Source organism: Chrysemys picta, chromosome 6 (genome assembly GCF_011386835.1).
Source record: "Chrysemys picta bellii isolate R12L10 chromosome 6, ASM1138683v2, whole genome shotgun sequence".
Lineage (NCBI taxonomy): Eukaryota > Metazoa > Chordata > Testudines > Emydidae > Chrysemys > Chrysemys picta.
Window position 1 is genome coordinate 1,949,063 of NC_088796.1, and position 21,589 is coordinate 1,970,651.

The 21,589-nt window shown below is 60.9% G+C and overlaps 1 protein-coding gene across 12 annotated transcripts in view; it reads right to left on the reverse strand.

Annotated features, from left to right (window-relative positions):
* RUSC2 (RUN and SH3 domain containing 2) overlaps positions 1-21,589 on the reverse strand; it is a 68,442-nt gene that overhangs the window by 6,748 nt on the left and 40,105 nt on the right. For 11 of the 12 annotated variants that reach the window (XM_065598610.1, XM_042846640.2, XM_065598607.1 and 8 more), the window contains 6 exons: positions 9,981-12,035; positions 3,665-4,444; positions 3,062-3,262; positions 1,703-1,846; positions 995-1,071; positions 187-361 (listed from right to left, as the gene is read on the reverse strand). In XM_065598610.1, coding sequence (XP_065454682.1) covers positions 187-361; positions 995-1,071; positions 1,703-1,846; positions 3,062-3,262; positions 3,665-4,444; positions 9,981-11,928 — 3,325 coding nt within the window. In that variant the 5' untranslated portion in view covers positions 11,929-12,035. The remainder of the gene's footprint in view (positions 1-186; positions 362-994; positions 1,072-1,702; positions 1,847-3,061; positions 3,263-3,664; positions 4,445-9,980; positions 12,036-21,589) is intronic. The other variant, XM_024111411.3, reaches the window with a different exon arrangement.

The following is a 21,589-nucleotide window of genomic DNA, read 5'->3' on the forward strand; positions in this document are numbered from 1 at the left end:
TGCGCCCCAAAGTGCCCGGGCCCTGTGAAATTCCCCCTCTGACCAGCCCAGCCGCTGCTCCGGGGCGTGGCTGCCATCAGCCCAGGCCCTGCCTGGCGGGGTGCAGAGCTAGGGGGGTTCCTGGCCCAGGGGCGAGCGACTGCCGCGTCGGAGCCAACCTCAGCCAGGGGCCGAGCCGAACGGTACCTAGCTGGGTGGACGCCTCCACCACGCTCCAGGGCGTGTTCTTCCGCTGGCCGATGATCACGTCCAGGACGTAGGCCTTGAGCCCGTCACTCAGGATATCTCGGATGGCCGGGCACAGGTATTTCAGGATGAGGTGCCCCACGTTGGGGCTCACCGAGCTGTTCCCGAGCTTGGCCTGGCAGAAAGCACGTGGGAGGGAGAGGGTTAGTCACTGCGCTGCCAGGTGCTCAGCCTCCTGCTGCGGGGAGTTCCAGGGGTGCGGGATGGAGGCTGTACACACAGGCTGGCCTGTCTGGGTCACTGTGAGACGCAAACAGCTCGGAGATGTGCAGCGCTGAGCCCCTGGCAGCTCCCCACAGCGAGTGGGCCACGCCCGCTCAGGCTGTCTCCCACGCAGCCCCTCGGGCCAGGGAAGGGCCGTTCCTCAGGCGAAGGCCAGTGCTGGGTACGGGCGACCCCTCTGTGGCATCAGGCCTCCAGCTAATCTGTGTAGGCCCCACAGGTGTCAGCCAGGGCCGGGGTGGAGCCCAGGTGAGCCGGGGCCAGCACACTCGTACCCGGGGCCAGCGGTGGGGGGCGGCTGGGGGGCACCGAGGAAGGTTTAACAAATTGCACATTTTGTACCGTTGTGGAAATATTACGATCCCCAAGGGTGTGAGCTCCACGGCCAACAGCAGCACTGCCCCGCCCCCACCTATCGCCCAGCCCTAGGGCCTGGCCCGACTGCCCCGCTGGAAGGAGGGGGGGAGGGCCAGGAAAGGCAGCCCGGCGCAGGTCAGTGGGGCAGGGCGGGCGGGCGCTGCTTTACCTTCACCCCCGGCTCCCGGCTCGTTCCGAAGTGAGCCACGATCAGATCGACGGCCGTGTTGATGGCCTTCACCAGCCCTAGAGGACAGAGACGGCGTCAGGGGGGGCTGGCGGGGGAGCCCCCTGCACATGCCCAGCCCAAGCGCTGTTTCAGGTAAAAGCGCGTCCCTAGGACTCCAGCTGATGCCCCGTGTCTGGTGAGGAGCAGTCAGCGCCCCTCACCCGCGTGCCCTGCGGCTGCCTGGCGAATGGGCACGGGGTATTACACAGGTGGGGAAGGTTCACCCGGCGCAGTCGTAGGGCACCAGCGCTAGCTGTTGGCTCCTGGCGTGCTGAGCCGCTGCTGGAGCCGAGGGCTGTGCCCAGGAAGGGGCACTGCCCCTGGGGGCCATGCTGGGGGCCGTGCCAGGCTCTGTCCCTGGGGCAGGGCTCGATTTACTGTGATGTCACTATGAGGCACAGGAACTACCCCGCGGTTGTGGATCCGTTAGCGCTGGCGAGCAGGGAACAGGACATGGGCAGCCCCATCGGGGACCTAGCTAGGGTGACCGTTGCGTGGCCAGTGGGGCAGAGGTAGGGCGCGGGGGCTCAGGGCCCGGGGGCGGTTTCAAAGCACTGACTCTGCTCGGGGTTGGCCGTGCCGTGCGGCTGCACTGCCTCTCCCTGCGCTGTGCTTTCCGACCCCGGCTGAGGCAGGACCCCCCCCTACCTTTCTTCTGCAGCAGGTCGATGGAGATGGACTCCGTGTTGCCATCCGGGGAGAGGCAGAACTCGGCCGGCGGCTTCTCCGCCAGCGAGAAGTACTCCGGGAAGAAGTCAGCGTAGCCCAGCTGGAGCTGTTTCACAGGCTGGCCTGCAGGGCCCGGAGACAGGAAGCGCAATCAGACAGACGCTCGCACGCTAAGACAGCCCCAGGCCCGGCTGGGAATGCACCGACTGGCTCCAAAGGTACCTGCCAGACAGCCAGGCCTGGCCCGGGGGCAGTGCAGCATGGCTACTGGCTTGGCACTCACCTCATCGGGCCCCCAGTCGGACAGTGACTTGATGGGCCTCCTGTCCCGTGTCCGTCACCCCCTCGGCTCACACAGCACACAAACACCAGCCAGGCCCGGGCTGCAGCAGCCACAGACCCGTGGGACGCTGAACCTGGCCCCTCTGCTCACTGGCTGGGGGGTGTCAGGCCCCAGGCCAGACTTCCAGGGCTGCCCTGCATCCTAGCCCCTGGCCTGGAGGACGTGAGCTCGCCGCCCGACAGAGCCACACACAGAATAACGCCCCCGCCGGGCCGTGCAGCTGCTCCGAACCGTGGCTAGTGGCACATGCCACTCCCACCCCCTCGCGTCTCCAAGGGGAAAACGATGCCTTGGCTCGTTAGTGCATTTCTCCCCTGCCCTTTCCTGGCCGTGGTGCGGGTATGTTTGTCAAGCAGGCCGGGGGACGGAAGCTCTGCCCCCGGCCCAGACGGTGCCCCTGGGGACGCTGGGCGGGGGAGTCGTTCTGCTTTGGCCAGACACGCCTGGGCACAGGGCAGCCTGCCTCTCCCTTCCCCTCGCACGGTGTTTGGGGGGCTGGCGGCACGGAGCAGCGGTGACTGATGCACACCCTGCCGCGCGGGGCAGCCCAACACCAGCTGCTCCTTCCCAGCACTGCCCCGGGAAGCTGGAGCTCCCCGCAGACAGCGCCCCGCCGGGAGCTGCGCAGACGGACCGTGGGACACAGGGCCCGTCGGCTCCAAGGGCCGTGGGAAAATGGAGGTGGCTGCCACAGGCTCCTTTTTGGCCCAGGGGCTCCTGGCCGGTTCTGATGTGGTACCGAGGCGCCTGGCCAGAGCTGGGGACGTGTGCTCAGAGCCGCTCCTTGCCTGCTGTGCAGAGTGGGGATAAGCTCACACCTCCCCTTCCCCACACGACCGCAGGTGTGTTCCTCACGCCCCCCCGGGACAGGCACCGTGGCCAGGGCCAGCAGGCCCCGCGGAGGCCAGGGTCCATCTAACCTGGCCTGGCCCAGTGGGGCAGAAGCCGGGGGAGCGTCCCCCATGCTGCCCCCCACCAGCGAGGTAGAGGCGCACCATTCAGCCTGCCGTGAACGTGGCCGGTGTTGAGGGAACCAGGGAACTCAAAGATGGGGTTCCTCCGGGCGAGTTGGGGCTCCTGCTGCCTCCTGTCCAGGCTGCCTGCTAACCCAGCCAGCCCCGAGCCGCGGTCCAGGCCCAGCGGGTTCCTCCGCCTGTACTCCCGCCACTTCAGCGCTTGAGGGGAGAGGTGGTTTGCTAGCGGTGGAGGGTGACGGGGACCAGTGTGGGGTGGAGAGGGAGAGAGACAGGGAAAAGGACAGAGACAGACACAGCACATTAGTTACAGTCCAGCAGCACTTCAGAGATGTTAGTGGGTTTGTGTGAGGAGGGAACAGGAACCAGGGCTGAGCAGTAAGGACAGGACAGGCCGATGCTGAGAAATCTCCCGGCTGGGGGCAGCGGGTGCACACAGACTGCAGTGCTGCCGGCCAACCCAGGCGCCGGGGGCTCAGAGCCGGAGGGGGGTCTGGGGGGTCGCTCAGGGCCGGGCTGTAGCAATGGGGCGGCTCTGGCAGGGCCTGGGCGCTCAGCGCAAGGCACCGAGGGGCGTGCTGGCCGGGGCTGACCCACAGTCAGTGCCCTGCAGTAGGGACGTACCATTGAGGGGCCGCGTGGCCACACTGCTCAGCGACCCCGAACTTCCGGCCTCACTGCTGCCTCTCCATTGGGGCTCCGCAGGGCCCCCCGCTCGGCTGGCACTCGCCCCCTCGGATGCCAGAGGTGGGAGGGAGCCGTCATGGAGTCGGTACTCGGAGACCTGCGCCCTCTGCTCCAACGGCGCCTCCTTCCTGGGGACCGGCCGGGGGCTCTCCTGGCGGTGCAGGGCATCAGCCTGGGCGGGCAGCGCGGCACCTGCAGAGGGGGAGGCCCTGGTGGGGAGCAGGTTGGCAGAGAGCGGGCAGGACCTGCTGCGGGGAGGGTGGCTCTCGCCGGCTCTCTCCGGGGTGGGCGAGCAGGACGAGTCCAGGCTCTGGAAGAAAGGGGCGGTGCTGCGCACCGGGGAGTAGCTCCCGAGGGGGGACGGCCGGGTGCTCTCCGGGGCCGGCTTCTTGGCGTAGCCGTCGCCGAGGGAGGCGGCTCCGTCCGCCGAGCGCTGGGCCAGGAGCGCGCCATGCGCCAGCCCCCCCGCGGCCCCGGGCTGCTCCGCCGAGGTGGCGGAGGTGGAGGACTGGGAGTTGGAGGAGGGCTGCTGGCTGGCGGGCCGGCTGCTGGAGGCGCCGTAGAGCTGCGAGAGGCTGGCAGCGAAGTGGCTGTGCAGGGCCCGGGCCTTGGGCTGCTTGCTGAAGTGGTGCTGGAAGACGAAGGGCTGGATGGGCAGGGTGGTGGGGCGCTGCTCCTTGCTGTACCGCACCACGGCCTTGCTGTCCGCGCCGCCGCCTGCGGGAGAGACGGGGAGCGTGAGGGGGAGCCCCGCCCAGCTGGCACCAGAGCGGGGAAGGGCAGGAGCCGCGGGCTGGAGCCACAGGCAGCCTCCTCGCTGACATTCGCTGCTGTGTAGGGCCCCCGGGCTGCGGGGAGACAGTCGTCAATGGGGGCCAGGGGACCTACTCCCTCAGCAGTTGCTGCACCATTCCCAGCCCTGCCCTGCGCCCCCACAGCCCGCGGGGCTCCCACTCGCTCGCCTCCTCCCCTGCAAGCCCCCAACCACCCCACTTCCACCCTGCCTGGGGCCCAGAATAGCCTCACCCCAAACTCCTGCAACTCCCCCAGCGGGACACCACAACCCCCTCCTCCGCTCCACGCACTGCTCAGGATCTAGCAGTCACCCCCCACCACCACCACCAGCCGGCTCCTGTCCCCTCCGCCACCTTCGGTGCCCTCAGCCTGGGTGCCCTCAGCCCGCTCCCAGCACGCCACTGTTGGGGGAGATGCTGGCGGGGCAGGAGAGCTCCGGGGAGGGAGGGGGAAGCCCCTGGCAGAGACAGAGACAGGTGCAATTGCTAAGACACAACCCAGACTCAGGGAAAATAGGGAAAATACAGGGCAGGAGCCTGACCGTGGAAGGCCAGGACTTTGCCAGTGAAGGGCAGGGAGGCCCCAGAACACGGGCATCTCTCTGCACGGTGCCCGGCCTGCAGCTCCGGGGGGCGGGGAGGAGAAGGAAGGTTGCCTCCTCTTGGGGGCACCTCTAGAGAGACACCTGAGGGAAGAGCATCTTCGCAGGCAGGCTGGCTAACCTAGTGAGGAGGGCTTTAAACTCGGTTCGCTGAGGGATGGAGACCTAAGCCCAGAGGTAAGTGGGGAGGTGGGATACTGGGAGGAAACACAAGGAGGAGGGTGCAACAGGGGAGGCCTCCTGATTCATACTGATAAAGTAGGGCAACCGGCTAGTTGTCTTAGGTGCCTGTACACGAACGCAAGAAGCCTGGGAAACAAGCAGGGAGAACTGGAAGTCCTGGCACAGTCAGGGAACTATGATGCGATTGGAATAACAGAGACTTGGTGGGATAACTCACATGACTGGAGTACTGTCATGGATGGGTATAAACTGTTCAGGAAGGACAGGCAGGACAGAAAAGGTGGGGGAGTTGCATTGTATGTAAGAGAGGAGTATGACTGCTCAGAGCTCCGGTATGAAACTGGAGAAAAGATTGTTGAGAGTCTTTGAGTTCAGTTTAGAGGCGAGAGCAACAAGGGTGATGTTGTGATGAGCGTCTGCTATAGACCACCCAACCAGGAGGATGAAGTAGACGAGGCTTTCTTCGGACAAATAACAGAAGTTTCCAGATCACAGGCCCTGGTTCTCATGGGGGACTTCAATCACCCTGACATCTGCTGGGAGAGCAATACAGCAGTGCACAGACAATCCAGGAAGTTTTGGAAAGTGTTGGGGACAACTTCCTGGTGCTAGTGCTGGAGGAACCAACTAGGGGCCATGCTCCTCTTGACCTGGTGCTCACAAACAGGGAAGAATTGGTAGGGGAAGTAGAAGTGGGTGGCAACCTGGGCAGCAGTGACCATGAGATGGTCGAGTTCAGGATCCTGACACAAGGAAGAAAGGAGAGCAGCAGAATACGGACCCTGGACTTCAGAAAAGCAGACTGACTCCCTCAGGGAACTGATGGGCAGGATCCCCTGGGAGGTTAATAGGAGGGGGAAAGGAGTCCAGGAGAGCTGGATGTATTTTAAAGAATCCTTATTGCGGTTGCAGGAACAAACCATCCTGATGTGTAGAAAGAATAGTAAATATGGCAGGCGACCAGCTTGGCTAAACAGTGAAATCTTCGGTGAGTTTAAACTCAAAAAAGAAGCTTACAAGAAGTGGAAACTTGGACAGATGACCAGGGAGGAGTATAAAAATATTGCTAGAGCATGTAGGAGTGAAATCAGGAAGGCCAAAACACAACTGGAGTTGCAGCTAGCAAGGGATGTGAAGGGTAACAAGAAAGGTTTCTACAGGTATGTTAGCAACAAGAAACAGGTCAGGGAAAGTGTGGGACCCTTAATGAAGGGAGGCAACCTAGTGACAGATGATGTGGAAAAAGGTGAAGTACTCAGTGTTTTTTTTGCCTCGGTCATCACAGGCAAGGTCAACTCCCAGATGGCTGCACTGGGTAGCACAGTATGGGGAGGAGGTGACCAGCTCTCAGTGGTGAAAGAACAGGTTAAGAACTATTTAGAAAAGCTGGACATGCACAAGTCCATGGGTCCAGATCTAACGCATCCAAGGGTGCTGAGGGAAATGGCTGATGTGATTGCAGAGCCATTGGCCATTATCTTTGAAAACTCGTGGTGATTGTGGGAGGTCCTGGATGATTGGAAAAAGGCAAATGTAGTGCCCATCTTTTAAAAGGGGAAGAAGGAAGAAGAACCCGGGGAAGTAAAGACCGGTCAGCCTCACCTCAGTCCCTGGAAAAATCATGGAGCAGGTCCTCAAGGAATCCATTTTGAAGCACTTGGAGGAGAGGAAGGTGATCAGGAACAGTCGACATGGATTCACCAAGGGCAAGTCATGCCTGACCAACCTGATTGCCTTCTATGATGAGATAACTGGCTCTGTGGATATGGGGAAAGCGGTGGACATGATATATCTTGACTTTAGCAAAGCTTTTGATATGGTCTCACACAGTATTCTTGCCAGCAAGTTAATAAAGTATGGATTATATGAATGGACTATAAGGAAGATAGAAAGCTGGCTAGATCGTCGGGCTCAACGGGTAGTGATCAACGGCTCCATGTCTAGTTGGCAGCTGGTATCAAGTGGAGTCCAGCAAGAGAGAGTCCAGCGGAGGCAACAAAAATGATTAGGGGTCTGGAGCACATGACTTATGAGGAGAGGCTGAGGGAACTGAGATTGTTTAGTCTGCAGAAGAGAAGAGTGAGGGGGGATTTGATAGCAGTCTTCAACTACCTGAAGGGGGGTTCCAAAGAGGATGGAACTCGGCTCTTCTCAGTGGTGGCAGATGACAGAACAAGGAGTAATGGTCTCAAGTTGCAGTGGGGGAGGTTTAGGTTGGATATTAGGAAACACTATTTCACTGGGAGGGTGGTGAAGCACTGGAATGGGTTCCCTAAGGAGGTGGTGGAATCTCCTTCCTTAGAGGTTTTTAAAGCCCTGGCTGGGATGTTTTAGTTGGGAATTGGTCCTGCTTTGAGCAGGGGGTTGGACTAGATACCTCCTGAGGTCCCTTCCAGCCCTGATAGTCTATGATTCTAAGTGCGAGCGAGCCCTGGCCGTGGTCGTTCCCAGCACCACCAGGCCAGGGCTCTGCACAGCCTCCCCTGCTCTCTGGCTGCTGCCACTGGTAGGGTTGCCAACTCAGACTGAAACTATTCTGGGAGATTTTTTTCCCCAACAGGACCTCATGTCATGGTCTTAAAATATCCTATTAAAATCTCCAATTGCTTTCAATAGTCACCGGGAGATCGATGCCGATTCCAGGAGACTCCAGGCCAATCCTGGAGGGTTGACAACCCTAGGTACTGGACCAGGCCTATGGGGCAGGGCTCCCCTGCCAGAGCTGTGTATAACCTGGCGCTCCCCAAGCACGACATGGGTGCAATGGGACGGTGGGATTGCGTGGCCCAGAGGGGCCCAGCTGCAAAGGCCCAGGAAGAACCCCTTCGTGTTGGGCCCCTGGTGCTTGTAGGGAGCCTCAGGCCTTCACCCCCAGGGTGATTTGAACAGGGCTTTTAGTCCAGTTCATTGTGAGGTCCGGGCGCGGCAGCAGCTTTCCATGCACTAGTGCACAGAATGAACAAGCCCAGCTCCCACCGCGCCGTCCCGCTGGGGCCAGGCCCCAGAGCACTCCCCCCTGTCCAGGCCCCTGTGTAAGCAGGGGCTGAATGAATCCGTCCCTGACAGCGAGCTGGGAGGGGGGAGACTTGGGTGTGTTTATGTAAATACAGTTTGCTCCTGCTCTGCTTACATACTCAGCAAAAAGTGATCAACTTTGGCTGATGTTGGGTACAACTCACCTTAGTACTGAACGCCGGGGAGTGAAATATGGTTCCCAACCTTGTAATTATTGTAGGAATACAGGAAAGCAGGACTGTGCTTAACCTGTCCCAAATGACTGTGCTTAACCTGTCACCCTCAGTTGAAACAACCTTATTAAGTCAGGGGCTTGAATGTCAGCGCCTTGGGAAAATAAGAGGGGTGGGGGTAGGAATCTCTGGGCAGGAGTTTGCACTTAGTCAGGGGTCCTCCCTGGTCTGGTTTAACCTGTTCCCTCCACTGTTCAAAGAAAGCCTGTACAGTGCTCAGAGTAGCAGCCGTGTTAGTCTGTATCCGCAAAAAGAACAGGAGTACTCGTGGCACCTTAGAGACTAACAAATTTATTAGAGCATAAGCTTTCGTGGACTACAGCCCACTTCTATATGCATCCGAAGAAAGCTTATGCTCTAATAAATTTGTTAGTCTCTAAGGTGCCACAAGTACCCCTGTTCTTCCTGTACAGTGCTGACAATCACCAAAAGATGGATGTGCCGTAACAGTCGGCTGGTGACCGAGTGGCTGGAGAGGTGGCACAAGAGAGCGGGTGGTGGAGAGGGGCAGCGAGCGCCCGAGCAGCGGAGTGAGTAAGGTGCCTCCTTACCCCACTCCCCAAGGAGAGGTGAACTCTGCGTCTGCACTGACCGGACAGCGCCTGTGAGTGGCGTGCAGAGAAGGGCCGGGCACCTTAAAGGGAATTTTGGGTTGCTGGAGTTAAGACCCTGGGGGGAAAGGGCACTGCCCGACCTATTTGGGGTGGGTCTTTTGTTCATGGTTTAGGTTTATGAACCCTGGGTGTGGTGCTTTCCCTAATTAACGCTGTGACGCAACGGGGGGGGGGGGGGAGGGGGGGGAATTTGACCTGGGAATGTTGCAGGGGAGTTACATTGGGGATGGGGGACTTCCCTTGAAGGAAGATCCCTGAGCTGTAACCTGAGCCGGGGGGGGGGGGGGGGGCGGGGGGGGGGGGGGGGGCGCGCTGGGAGAAGTGACACCTTCTGCCCAGGAGACTGGACAAAGGAGAGGAGGAGCAGAGGGGAGGGGGGAGAGAGCTGCTGGAGGGTTTTTAGTTTCAGTTTTGGGCTGGGTGGTGCAACGCAGGGAACCCCCAGGCTGGGGTCTAAGCTCCCTGCCCCCCAGAAGGACTTGACTGAGGGGTCCTGGCTGTACCTACAAGCTCTGTTGTAGCCTGCGTTCCTATTGTCCAATAAACCTTCCCTTTTACTGGCTGGCTGAGAGTCATGGTGAATCGCAGGAAGAGGGGTGCAGGGCCCTGACTCCCCCACACTCCGTGACACCAGCTCTGGCCTGGGGGTAGGGGCGTTACATGTCCTCGCACGACAGCGCTTTTCCTCAGTGGATTCAAATGACGGCACAGCCCTAAATCACCTCTCCCCAGAGCCTCTCTCTGCTGCTCCCTCGGGGGGATCAAAGGGGAGCATTTGCTGGTCTATTTTAATCTCGTATTTGGTTCCTTACCATCCGCTCTGGCTCTAACATCTCGTTGTCCGTGCCCACTGGCAGGGCTGCCTGAGAAGCTGGCACCAGCCTCCATCAGCAGAGAGAGAGAGGCCTGCTCGGCTGCCCCATGGCCGTTGGCACCTGAGTCTTTGCTGGGACACGCCCTCGGGCCATCCCCGAATCTGTGCTCCACACGGTAGCCCTCGCAGCTCCGGTTCAGGCAATGGCCAAAAGGCATGGGTGGGAGACTCTGGCAGCGTCGCGCTCCGTCCTCGAGAAGCCCTGGGCAGTCCCGCTGGAACTCGGGGATGGGCGAGAACTCCAAGGAGGAGTCACCGCTGGTTCTGAGCGGCGGGGAGGAGCCGTTCTTTCTCCTGCCTTTCGCCAGCTCAGCAAAGGAAGTCACCCGCTTCGGGGGCGAGCTCTGAATCGCCAGCGCTGGGCTCTCGCTCAGCTTGACCGGACAACTCATCATGCGCTCCAGGGAGCCCAGCCGGCTCGTGGGGCTCCGGTCCAGGTTCCGATCGTAGCTCCTGGAGCGAGGCCGGCCGGCGTTCAGGTTAGGCGGGGATATGTTGACATACACTTGCCCCTCAATCGTGTTTTTCACAGCTTCGCCCTTGGTCTCCGCCATGAAGCATTCCCCATCACTCTCCTCCGGCTGGGCATCGGGCCTTCGAAACAAGTAGTACTCCGAGGGCTGGACAGGGCTCGCTTTGGTGTGATCTTCAGAGCAGCTGGTTATGGAAGAGCCCGCAGGGCTAGGCGACGACTGGGAAGACAAGTCACAGGTGACTAATTTATAGTAGTTCTGGGTGGCCACCACGAGCCGGGCTTGGCTCTGGAAGCAAGCGGTGAGGTCTGAGCTCTCCGAAGTGCACGGCTCGCAGTGCAGGTGGTAGGAGTTGCAGTTGGCATCTAAGACAGGAGAAGACGGGCGGTGGCACCCACACACTTTCCCCGAGCTCTCCGGGTTGTGCGATTCACAAGACATCTTGGATTCCAGGGGTGACGAATGCAGATCCAGGTAAAAGGCCCCGGTGTCCGAGTGGCTGCAGAAGGAAGAGTCACAGGACAAGTTGGCAGAGTTCAAGTTGGAGCGAGAATGGCCGTTCATTTTGTTGTAGAGGGCACTGAAGTTCACCAGGACCCCGTCCGAGCTGTTGCAAGAAGAGTCGCTGATGTATCCCATCTGCTGGTCCCCGGTCTCGGACTGGCTTGACGTGCTGTAGCACCGGCAGTGCGGGAGCTCCGTGCTGGAACAGCTGCAGGTCCGGCTGTGCAGGGCGCCCGGGTTCCTCCCTGACTCGTCAGAGCTATTGTTCCAGTCCTGGTCGCCCCCCTCGAAGGAGAAGCTCCCGTGCTGGCAGCTGCACTCGTCCAGCTCCATGCACTCCGAGGCCAGCGGGCAGCAGTCAACGTCGTTCCTCTTCTGGACGTCGGCGCTTGTGAGTTTGTCCTCTTGCCCGTCCACCACGCCGGACCTGCTGGCCATGCTCCAGGGTTTCACCACGTGGCCGGCGTCGTGGAGGTGGAAGGGCGGCAGCGGCAGCTCGTGCAGCTGGAAGGCCGGCTTGCCGGCCACCATGGAGCTGTGCAGGTGGAAGGACTTCTGGCCCGTGTTGTCGCTGAGGAGACCATGCCCCTCGCTGTCGCCCAGGAGGAAGGGATTGTGCCGTGTCGTGACGCCGGGGATGACCGAGTCTCGCACTTTGCTCTCTTTGTCCTCTGCAGCCTCTGGCGGCGCGTCCGAGGCCTGCAGCAAGTTGCTGTACACCAGGGAGTCCGTCTGCGAGAGGTCCCGCTCCGGCAGAGAGGCGGTCCGCGCGATGCCCAGGTCTGGCTGGCAAAACGGATTGGTCCTCTTGCTCCCACTGCAGCACTGTCGGTCGGGGACCTGGCAATGAACCAGGGGAATGTGATGGACAATCAGCGTTTCTCCTGCCAGCTTGGGTGGACTATCCATTCTTGAGAGTGCTCGTCAGGAACTCAGCCAGGCTGGCGCTACCCATGGAAGGGAGGTGGGCTGCGGGCGGGGCTGGGAGAACACATCTCAGGAGGGGAGCCAGAGACCTGAAGGGAGGCAGAAAACAAAGGGAGTCAGGAGCAATCGGTTAGGCCATTCCAGGCTCATCTGCACAGCCTAGGTTCTCCCTAGCACCAGCGCTGAGTCGTCACCGCCTGCTTAGCAACAGTGACCCAGAGCATAGGGCAAAGCTCACCGGCTTCCCGTGTGCTGCTAGCTGCCCCCTCCCGATGTACCCGTGGCCCAGGTACCGTGCAGCCCTTGGGCCAAACACGGCCCGGGCAGTCCTGGGAGGCTGCCCGTCTTCAATCCCGAGCGCACCCGTCCCACAATGCAATTCTCCATTTATTCGCCTTTCTGGAAGCCCCTCCCCCTGCCTCTCGGCACCGGGGACGTCACCCCAACCCTGACAAAGCTGCCAGGCCTCCCCATGGAGCAGGCAGATGGACGGCCAGGTAGCCCTCAGAACAAGGCCTCCCCTCCCCCTGCCCAAAGCTGGGGTGAAAGGAAGCGAGCCCTGATCCCAGCGAATTCCAGCGCTGGTGCTGGGCAGAGCTCGGGAGCCGAGGGCTCCTCACGGATCCAGGCCCCTTCAGGGAGCACAGCTGGGGCCGTGAGGCATGCGGAGGGGCATGTCTCAGCTCACGTGCCCTGAGCCGGTCCCACAGTTGAGGGCTTTACAGGGCAAAGCCAGTACCTTACACCCTTGGGCCGAGCGGGCTGAATTATCCTGCTCCGTTTTCTGCACATCAGCAGCCCAAACTCCCAGGTTTTGATCATGTCTCTGCATGTCCCATCAGCACTGCCGTTCCACCCGCCTAGGGCACTGCCGGGACCGTGCCTGGGCCTCCGCTGGCCAACAAGCAGAGCTCCCGGAGCGCTCCTACGCGCTCGGGGCTGCACATTCCCGCGGCGCTCGGCATGGGGCAGCGGGCTGGCCAGCAGGGAGAACGAGGTGGATGTTGTTCTTTCTCTGCCGTTCATGTCTGGAACGTGCCCAAGCCAGAGCAGAGAGCGGCGTGGGAGGGCACGGGAAGGGGACAGCCACCAACCGGAGATGAGCCAACGCAGATCAAAGGAAAACAAACCCACCGGCCTTAGTCTGCGACTGGGGAGCTGAGTGTTAGCGCTTCTGGCGGGCTGGGGGGTGGGATTTCATCACGCCCACAGTCAGCGCCGAGCATTCCTCCTGTGATTGCACAGGGCCTGGCAATCCCCCCACCCTTGCTGCACCACCCAGCCTGCCCCCATCGCGGGCGCACTGGCTTCTCCACCCTGCCACCCCCACACGCCAAGCAGCCTCCGCAGTATCTATGCCTCCCTCTGGCTCCCAACTGCCCGGCTTCTCCTCCCCTGCTCACTGCAGCCTCGGAAAGGGTACACAGGACGGCGGGGTGCAGATGTGGGGAGATGAGACCCAGGGCCCAGCAAAACTCCCCTCTGGAGCAAGACTGAAAGCATGGGGAGAGGGGCCAGGGAAGGGAGCGCACGGTAAACATCTCTAATCTAACGAGTGGTCCAGAGAAGGGATTCTTCTGTTCTTCCCGTCTCAGAGCACAAGAACAAGGGGACGTTCCATGAGATTAAAAAGTGGAAAAGTCCAAACTGATGACAAGCGATCCTTTCCCACATAATGTGTGAATAGCCTGTGGAACTCACTGCCACAAGATGCTACTGAGACCAAGAGTTTAGCAAGCTTGTGAAGGGATTGGATGTTTCTGGCACTAGAGCAGTTAATGATAACAAACATTCTGGCAGGGTGATTAAACCTTCTCCGTCAGGGCTTAAACCACTCTCCAGTCGCAACCAGGGTGAGGCCTAATGAAGTGGGGGTGGGGCAGATTATATCACATCTGCTAGTGCAGGGTTTCTGCACCTTCCTCTGAGGCATCTGGCACTGGCACCATCACAGACAGGAGACTGGCCTAGACAGACCCTGGGTTTGACCCAGTCCTGCAATGCTCTCCCGGCTCACAGACCGAGCACATCCCCCCACTACAGTCACTGCACCGCTCCCCCGGCTCACACACCGAGCACATCCCCCCACTGCACCGCTCCCCTGGCTCACACACCGAGCACATCCCCCCACTGCACCGCTCCCCTGGCTCACACACCGAGCACATCCCCCCACTGCACCGCTCCCCTGGCTCACACACCAAGCACATCCCCCCACTGCAATGATCCTCCAGTTCACAGACTGAACACATCCCCCCACTGCACCGCTCCCCCAGCTCACACACCGAGCACATCCCCCCACTGCACCGCTCCCCCGGCTCACACACCAAGCACATCCCCCCCACTGCAACGACCCCCCCGGCTCACAGACCAAGCATGTTACCCACTGGCTCCCCCTTTACCTGGGCATCAAATGTAAATGTCTCCTCCTGGCCTACCAAGTCCTGTAGCTCTGCCCGTCCTTCTAGCCCCACCCATGTCCCTTATCTTGTGACCCTGCCCCCTCCAGCCCATCCTGGTGAGGGTCTCTGTCTCCCTTCCCTATCGCTCGAGCCCCCATCCTGGGCTGGTCCTCAAGGCCGCTAGCCTCGGCCCGTTTCAATCCCTCCTTCAGCCCCATTTCTTCTGGGATGCCCATCAGACGGGATTCCATTTAAGCCCCGTTTGTCAGGAGACAATTTATACGAACCCCCCTTCCAAACTCCCATGGGCTCCCCAAGCCCTGAGCCACTCACCCCTGGGCTCTGTCCTGGGGGCGCGGCGTGTCGAGCCCTCCCCGCCCCATTTGCCCAGTGCGGGGTTGATACACCCCATCACAGGATCACCCCGTTTGTGTGTCGTCACCTCCCGTCCCTTCCCCTGTAAGGCAGAGCCCCTCCCCCCCCCGTCAGCCCCACCAGGCCCAGCACATGGCAGGTGACCATGTCAGTCTGGGACTGGGGACCATGACCAGGGCGTCCCCATCGCCTCCTTTGAAGAGGTTGCTCTGAATATGCTCACAGCCCCAGTAGGACATTGCTACCAAACCTAGTTGAGCTGTCTGGGCTTCTCCTTTGCACGGCTCCTGTTGTGCGAGGGTGCAGTTTGCACGTCTGCCAAGACAGGCGACTTGCAGCCATCTCCCTGCAGCACACAGCTCTGCCCTGGCGTCAGCAATGGCTCCCTCGTGAGTTGGGTTCACTGACCCTCCCGGACACTGGAACGAGGGGCTCCTGGGGGCTGCGTCCCTCCTGCCAGCGAGTCACCTGCAGGCATGGACAGCTCCTGCCGGAAGCCAACCACCAGCTTCCCCAGAGACAGGCAGGAGCTCCTGCGTGCCCCTGCTCAGCCGGCAGCGTCGCCAGCCCTGCAGCACTCCCCTCCTCAGCCACTCAGCGCGGTGCCATCCAGCCCTGTCCCCGAGCAGGGCGCTCCCCTCACTCCTGCAGCTGGGGAGAAACGTGGCCGCTGAGTGTGGTGGGATGTGTGTGTGTGTGTGGAAGGGCCGCCGGCCCCGTGCGGAGGAGGGAAGTATAAATTCCCAGGCAGGCAGGCATTGAGCAAGGCCAGGAAACACTGAGCTGGGACTTGCAGGCCCCTTGTCCACATGTCACAGCTGGAGCTGGCGGAACAGAGAGCGGGCTGGGAGCCGTGTGTGAGCGCTTGCAGCTGTGGCTTAGTGTGTCGTGCAGCACGTGAACCGCTCACGAGCTGGACAGGGGCTGACCACAAACGGAGCAGACGAGTCAGACACACACACATGAACCGGCAGCGTCCCGGTCACGGTGTGCGAGAGCTGACTCAGGAGTGCGGTCAGGGGAGGGGCCCTGTTCCCTGGCCCGGCTCATCCCAAGTTTGGTCCCATTGCCTGCCAGTAAAGCTCAGGGACGCCTTCGGAGTCAAGCCGAGTTCGTGGGAACCGAGTGGAGAAGGCCTCACAGGCCACCCCAATGCACACTGGCACTTTTCACTGAGTCAGTGGTTCGTTTTACCGGCGTGAGTCAAACTCCCCTTTCCTGGGGACACAGCCGGGGACACGCAGCTCCTGGGGGGCCAGCTAAGGGTTAACGAAGCCGGGCTGCAGCAGGTCACATCTCCAGCTGTGCATGCACCGCTCTGGCAGGGCGACTGATGCCAGGGCTCCCCTTGCCCATGCCCCAGGCACGTGGCAGCTCCCGGCTGCTCTGCCACCCTGCACACAGCAAGCCCCTCCCATGGGCGCCAGCAGAGGAACGAATCTCTTTAATCCAGGTGGGAACAGCCTCCCCAGCGCCCCTCAGTGGCCACCTGCCCTGTCACTCAGGCAACAGAGACCGGGCATTAGAGCACAGAGCCACGTGCCCTTCCCCATGGACCTGTGGCTGTTCTGCACCACCCCGGGTTTCAATAGTGGAGGGCGGGCTGGTCCATGCCCTTCCCCCCACCTCCCCGAATGCTGGCCCATGCCCCCCCACCTCACAAACACTAGCCTGCACCCCCTCCCCCCGAGCACTGGCCCATGCCCCCCCCACCTCACAAACACTAGCCTGCACCCCCTCCCCCCGAGCACTGGCCCATGCCCCCCCCACCTCACAAACACTAGCCTGCACCCCCTCCCCCCGAGCACTGGCCCATGCCCCCCCCACCTCACAAACACTAGCCTGCACCCCCTCCCCCCGAGCACTGGCCCATGCCCCCCCCACCTCACAAACACTAGCCTGCACCCCCTCCCCCCGAGCACTGGCCCATGCCCCCCCCACCTCACAAACACTAGCCTGCACCCCCTCCCCCCGAGCACTGGCCCATGCCCCCCCCACCTCACAAACACTAGCCTGCACCCCCTCCCCCTGAGCACTGGCCCATGCCCCCCCCCCACCTCACAAACACTAGCCTGCACCCCTCCCCCTGAGCACTGGCCCATGCCCCCCCCCCACCTCACAAACACTAGCCTGCACCCCCTCCCCCGAGCACTGGCCCATGCCCCCCCCACCTCACAAACACTAGCCTGTCCCCCACCTCACAAACACTAGCCTGCACCCCTCCCACTGAGCACTGGCCCATGCCCCCCCACCTCACAAACACTAGCCTGCACCCCCTCCCCCCGAGCACTGGCCCATGCCCCCCCCACCTCACAAACACTAGCCTGCACCCCTCCCCCTGAGCACTGGCCCATGCCCCCCCCCCCCACCTCACAAACACTAGCCTGCACCCCCTCCCCCCGAGCACTGGCCCATGCCCCCCCCACCTCACAAACACTAGCCTGCACCCCCTCCCCCCGAGCACTGGCCCATGCCCCCCCCACCTCACAAACACTAGCCTGCACCCCCTCCCCCCGAGCACTGGCCCATGCCCCCCCCACCTCACAAACACTAGCCTGCACCCCCTCCCCCCCAGCACTGGCCCATGCCCCCCCCACCTCACAAACACTAGCCTGCACCCCCTCCCCCCGAGCACTGGCCCATGCCCCCCCACCTCACAAACACTAGCCTGTCCCCCACCTCACAAACACTAGCCTGCACCCCTCCCACTGAGCACTGGCCCATGCCCCCCCACCTCACAAACACTAGCCTGCACCCCCTCCCCCCGAGCACTGGCCCATGCCCCCCCACCTCACAAACACTAGCCTGCACCCCGTAGTAGGAAAATCCTATTTTAATGTTTTGATTTAAAATGTAGCATGTATTGATATATTTTATAATTATGATTTAGTATGCCCTGCCAGCCACCCTCTTTGATTTCAAGGCAGGAATAGACCAGAATAGTCCTTATGGCTGGTTATGGTCACCTTTGGTTTTAGGAGAAGGTTTCATTACAGTATTTGCTATAAGGTCTTGCTTCTTGTCTGCATTGCAAACTAAGTTGTGTAAGGTTCTTTTGTAACCCCTTCAGTAACCATATAATCCTTTCCAAAACGTTATCCTGTCTGAAAGTCTCTGTACAACTGTTTGGTGTGAGTGAGGAATGTGTGGGTTCGGTGTGTGTGCATAGTGAAATAAGTGAAAAGCCATCACAAATGTCCAGATGGTCAAGACGAAGTGAGAGACTTAGAAAGACCAGGAGACAATCAGAAAACACCCATTGTATCCCACACTAACCATGTGAGCAGCATCGAAGACCTCAGAGGTGGGGCAGGCACCCCCACGGCGAGACAACGTGTGGGAGAGAACGATGGGAGGCCCGACAATAACCATCAAATGATAACAGCAGAAAACCCTGAGATTAACCCCACTTAAGGACTAACGATCACAGGATGACATTGCAAAATGCATGGACTCCATGGGAATTTACAACTATAAAGCTGGGGTGTTTTGCCAGGAAACTCTGGGTTCAGTCCTGCAAAGCCTCGGAGCATCGGACTGCGATTGACAGAACCCAGGTCCTCACTCGTGCGCAATGTAACTGGCCATTAGAGTGACTGGAGCTACGGCAGACTGGGAACTATTAAGAGGGGTGTGTGTGTGTGTGTGTGTGTGTGTGTGTGTGTGTGTGTGTGTGTGTGTGTGTGTGTGTGTGTGTGTGTGTGTGTGTGTGTGTGTGTGTGTGTGTGTGTGTGTGTGTGTGTGTTCTCCTGTCCCCTACTGAGCTGTCACTTCCCTGTGCCAGTATAACCCACATGCCTCCTAGGAACGAGCACGGGAGAAACACGGCCGACACGTGTGGCTGGGGCCTGGCTTGCTCAGCGTGGACACACGGCTCCACCTCCCCTCAGGGTCACTCAGGACATGTCTCCGTAAACCCAGAAACCGCGGAGACAGACAGAGCTTCCCCGGCACGGATACCAGCTCCCTCAGCAACACGCAGGGCAGGGAGACAGCGCAGCTCCGAGAGTCGCTCCGAGTCTGCCCAGAGCTGGAAGCAGCAGCCGCCCAGACTGGCTGGCAGGCGGAGGAAGAGCGCAAGGCCCAGTTTGCTGCTCCAGGTCGCAGGTGCCAGTTTCCAGGACCCCTCCCAGCACAGCCAGCCCCTGCAGCAGGCTGCCCCTCCGAGGGCGGCTAGGACCCACTGCCTGGTTTCAAAACCCTTCCCAGGAGAATGGACAAACTGGGGGGGAGCTCAGAGAAGAGTGGCAGAAATGTCCAGGGATCTGGAGAGAGGGACTGGGGGGACGGGTAAGGGCTGGGCGGAGGGAGTCGGGGGGACGGGTAAGGGCCGGAGGGCCGGGCGGAGGGACTGGGGGGGACGGGTAAGGGCCGGGCGGAGGGACTGGGGGGATGGGTAAGGGCCCGGGGGCCGGGCGGAGGGACGGGTAAGGGAGCTGAGTGCCTGGCTTGGCTAAGCAATGGCTACGGGGTCGGTGGGGACATGTTATGTGTTACGTATCTGAGGGGTGTGACACACAAGGAATGACTTGGGGGCAGTAAGTCATGGAGCTGGGAGGGGCACTGGGAGGGAGAAGGTAAGTGTGTATCAGGAAGTTCTTCCCAGCATGAGACGACCAGAATCAGGGCCTAAAACAAAGCCTCTAAGGGAAAGGGAGACGCCCCTGGCTTTGGCATTTCCAGTTAGATAGGACAACATGCCAGTGGCCGTACAATAGGAGCTCCCATGGGTGCTGGGCGGGTGCTGGGCGGGGTGATCTAACCGGCCTTCTACAGCTCTACCTTCTTGTGCCCACGACTCACCATCTGGCATGCGGGCAGAGCTCTGCAACAAGCACAGGTAGGTTGTGACTCGTGCTCTGGCTGCGGGGCCCTCGATTACAATCCACTCCTCGTGCCCTCCGCCGGCCCACCCCGCCCCCGACGCACGCTCCCAAACCTCTGCAAACCCGCCCGGAGGGGAATGAGACCGGCTGTCTAACTGCTAATGCCACCTGGAAATCACGGCTGAAACCAGAGGCCAGCACCGACCATCACTTTCTCTCACAAGTACCCTCGTAGCACAGCAGGCAGAGCGACATTTCCGTGGCACCCTGCTGCCCGCAGGCGCCCCCAGCGCTCACAAGCGGGCATCACCTCCCGGATGGGGAGAGCACAGCAGCTGTGTAACGACACACAATCACACTAACGAACAGGGTGGGGGAGGGAGCCAGGAAGGAGCCTCCACACAAATGGAAGTGCTCAGCAGAGTTTATACCCAGACGAACACCTCTTTGCCAGGGGAGCTTGAAACACCTCAAAACGGGCAAGACGTCAGTGTCCTACCTCAGCAGAGAGCTGCCCCACCGCGCACTGACTCGGAGGGAGCGTGTGGCCAGCAACTCATTCACAGCACTGCTGCCAGCCCCTGGATTTCCCAGCCCCCGCCTGCCTGGCCCCTGCTGAGTGGGGGAGACCTGCCTAGGACAGTACAGCTGCGGCCAGCGAGGAACGGCAGGCCAGCTTGGACCCGCTGTCCTTGTGAAGACTTGCCCACGACTGCCCCCTCAGACCCAGGCCGAAGCCTGAGCCAGGCGAGGGGCCCGGAGACCAGCAGGCACCGAGGAGTGAATTCCAGAACTGAGGGCTTCTCATGGACCTTTCGATCCAGGAGCTGGTCGCTCTAACTCTCCTCAGTACCGATCACTGTGGCATCTGAACGCCTCCTGTTTCTTCCCCCACCGGCTCAGTCTTCCCAGTTACGTTTCAGGCCACCTGCCCTGTCCCCATCCCAATCCCAGCCAGGCCCTGGGAAGCTGAGACGCGGCCCGTCCAGGCCGAGAGGAAGAGACAGAGCGCTGTCACCTGAAGAAGGGGACAGAGGGCTCAGGCATCTCTTGGGCTCCTATCGCCTTGATACCCACGAACTGGTCGAGGGGAACTGGTGACAAAGCTGGGAAGGAGGGTCAAGCTAAACCTCAAAGGGCCCAAGCATCTGTTCCTGGCTGCAGCCTTCCTCTAGGAGGTAGCGCCGGGGCCACGGCAGCCAGCAGGATCAGGAACACGCTGAGGAGTGTTCAATCGTCAGCCAACCATTCCTCTGGTGTCGTTCATCCCCAGCCCTCTGCAAGCTACACATCCACAGGAATCACCCACCGAAAGGCAGCTGCATCTGGGGTGGGAGACAGTAGCCGCTTGACAGCACACAGCAACTCTCTGCACGCTCGGGTCAGGAAGCGAAGATCAATATTGTACCCCTCTGAAAACGGAGAAGGACTTTAGAGAGGCTGAAACCCTTGAAAGAGGAGAAATACCCCCACCCCAGCGGATTGCCCAGGCTGGAACGTGGCTGGGACAGTGGGATTGATGCCTACAGTAAGGCCAGATTGATCTGTTAACGCCAGGGCGGTAATTTTCAGCCTGCCTGGGGCGAGGTGGCTGTGCCCCTGTGGGTGGGGAGAGGAGCTGGCAGGAGCAATGCACAGCGGACGCTCGGCCAGGGAGACATTAAGCGCGAGGCTGCTGAGTTTTCTTTGTTAAGGATGATGCAATTCTGCATGACGCTTACTGAACACAACCAGAGCGAGAGCCCAGAGCCCCAGCCCGATGGAAAACATCCCAGCAGCCAGCGCTCTTCATTAGACGTTCCCCTTTCCACTGCCTCACTCGCCCGCCACATCCACAGGATTCCTGCCAAGGCTGCAAAATGCGTTAACCCTTCGAAGGGCGGGCAGCCAGGCTTTCTGGAGCTGCACAGCAGGATTCTGCAGCAAACCCTTCAGCCATCTGCCCCCATGCCCAGGAGACCCCCCGCTAGGGAAGGAAGGGCCTGTAGAAAGCAAGAGCGCTCAGCAACGGCCACTGACGACAGCCTCTGCAGGCGATACAAG